Below are 1,866 nucleotides of genomic sequence, written 5' to 3'. Positions count from 1 at the left end.
CATTTAGTGAAGTAGTCAGTTACAACAAGCATGAATCTTTTCTTACCTCTCCTAGGTATTAGTGCACCAAGAATATCCATCTCTCATAAGGCAAACGGCCATGGGTTTTATACACAATGTAGCACTTCTGCTAGAACATGAATAACATGTCCATGCTTCTGACACTAGATACACTTCATTGCATATCGAAGACAATCTCTTCACATCTGTGGCCAGAAGTATCCTTGCCTCACTATCTTGTTAGCTAATGATCTCCCCGCTGAATTATTTCCACATTCCCTTTCGTGCATCTCCGCAATGATTTGGCTAGCCTCGGCCATCGATATACATTTTAAATGTGGTATACCAGGATTTTTCCAATACAACTCATTATCAATTAGCATATATGTTTTAGCTCCTATTTTTATTACCCTTCTAGCCTCGTTTTTATCTTCTGGTAATTCACCTTTAGACAAAAATGAAACATAGTTGCTTAACCATGACACCCCCAGCGTATCTACTTCCATAACCTTTGAATGTTTCGTATCATTACTTGGGTTTTGCTGAACACCAATGTGTAACAGACGTCCTTCCGTATTTTCAAGCATAGCAGCGACATATGCCAATGCATCTGCATACCGATTTTCTCCTCGATTGAGGTGCTGAAATTTAATCTTGCTGAAGTTTTTGAGCTTCAATCTAACAAAGTTCAAATAATCGATCATGTTATCACATTTTGCTGAATATCCTCCATTGATTTGGCTTACCACTAATTGAGAATCATTGAATATAGATAATTCTTTGACATTTAGCGATTTAGCCATTTCCAATCTTGTTATCAATGCCTCATATTCTACTTCGTTGTTATATGCGTGAAAGCCCAGAGTAACTGCTGACTCTAGTATTTGATTTTTAGGGGTTATCAGAATAGCTCCGATACCACACCCCTTTTGTCCTGATGATCCATCGACAAAAAGTCCCCACCCATTTGTGCTAGCCTATGGATCATCTTCATCCATCACATCATCAGGTTCTTGTAAATTTAAGCAACTATCTTCTTCAATCTTCCAATTTTCATCTTCAAATCGGGGAAAATCGCTAAGAAATCTTTTTTTTTTTTTTTTTTTTTTTTCCCAACCCTATTCCTATATTCAATACCAAACTCATCAATAAGCACTGACCACTTCGTCATTCTTCCTAACTTAGCTGTCTTGGCTAAAGTTTCCTTTAGAGGAAGATTTGTCATGATAATTAATGATTGGGTAGGATTGGAAATAAGGTTTCAACCTTTGAGTAGAATAGAGGAGAGCTAATGCATATTTTTCCAACATCGAATATCGAGTTTCAGCCTCGAGCATGGTCTTGGATTGAAAATAAACAGGTATCTCAAATCCATCTTCTACTTTTACTAGTACCGAACTAATATCAAAGTCAGATATTGCTAGATATAAAAATAAAGTATCACCTTCCTCTGGCTGCATCAAAGTTGGCACTTCTTGAAGATATTTTTTTAATTTTGAGAATGCCAATTCACATTCTTCCTCCCATATGAATTTTGTATTCTTTTTCAGCAACTTGAATAAGGGTTTGCATCTGTTAGAAGTTCTTGATATAAATCTATTCAAAGATGTAATTCTTCCTGTTAATTTTTGTATCTGCTTCCTAGCACTCGTAGAAGGCATTAGCTGAAGAGCTCAAATTTGATCTGGATTAACGTCGATACCTCTCTTTGTAACTATATACCCCAGGAATTTCTCGGAACTTACTCCAAAAATACACTTTTCTGGGTTGAGCTTCATGTTGAATTGTCTGAATATTCGGAACACCGTATCGAGGTCTTTAACATGATCATCTGCCTTCTTAGATTTTATAACCATATCGTCGATG

The 1,866-nt window shown here is 36.5% G+C and overlaps 1 protein-coding gene across 1 annotated transcript; it reads right to left on the bottom strand.

The window, feature by feature from the left end:
* Window positions 1–200: 200 nt before the first annotated feature.
* On the bottom strand, window positions 201–803 carry LOC147516162 (uncharacterized). Its single transcript, XM_086593177.1, has one exon. The coding sequence runs from the start codon at window positions 801–803 to the stop codon at window positions 201–203; it is 603 nt and encodes a 200-aa protein (XP_086449303.1).
* Between the last annotated feature and the right edge of the window lie 1,063 nt (window positions 804–1,866).

The sequence above is a fragment of the Coptis chinensis genome, chromosome 2, assembly GCF_015680905.1.
Source record: "Coptis chinensis isolate HL-2020 chromosome 2, ASM1568090v1, whole genome shotgun sequence".
NCBI lineage: Eukaryota > Viridiplantae > Streptophyta > Magnoliopsida > Ranunculales > Ranunculaceae > Coptis > Coptis chinensis.
The sequence above is the reverse complement of the archived record's forward strand: the minus strand, read 5'-3'. Positions and strand labels throughout refer to the sequence as shown.

What these genes read in the sequence shown, in the direction of transcription:
- LOC147516162 (XM_086593177.1), bottom strand. Translation starts at nt 803, where the DNA reads ATGGCTAAATCGCTAAATGTCAAAGAATTATCTATATTCAATGATTCT.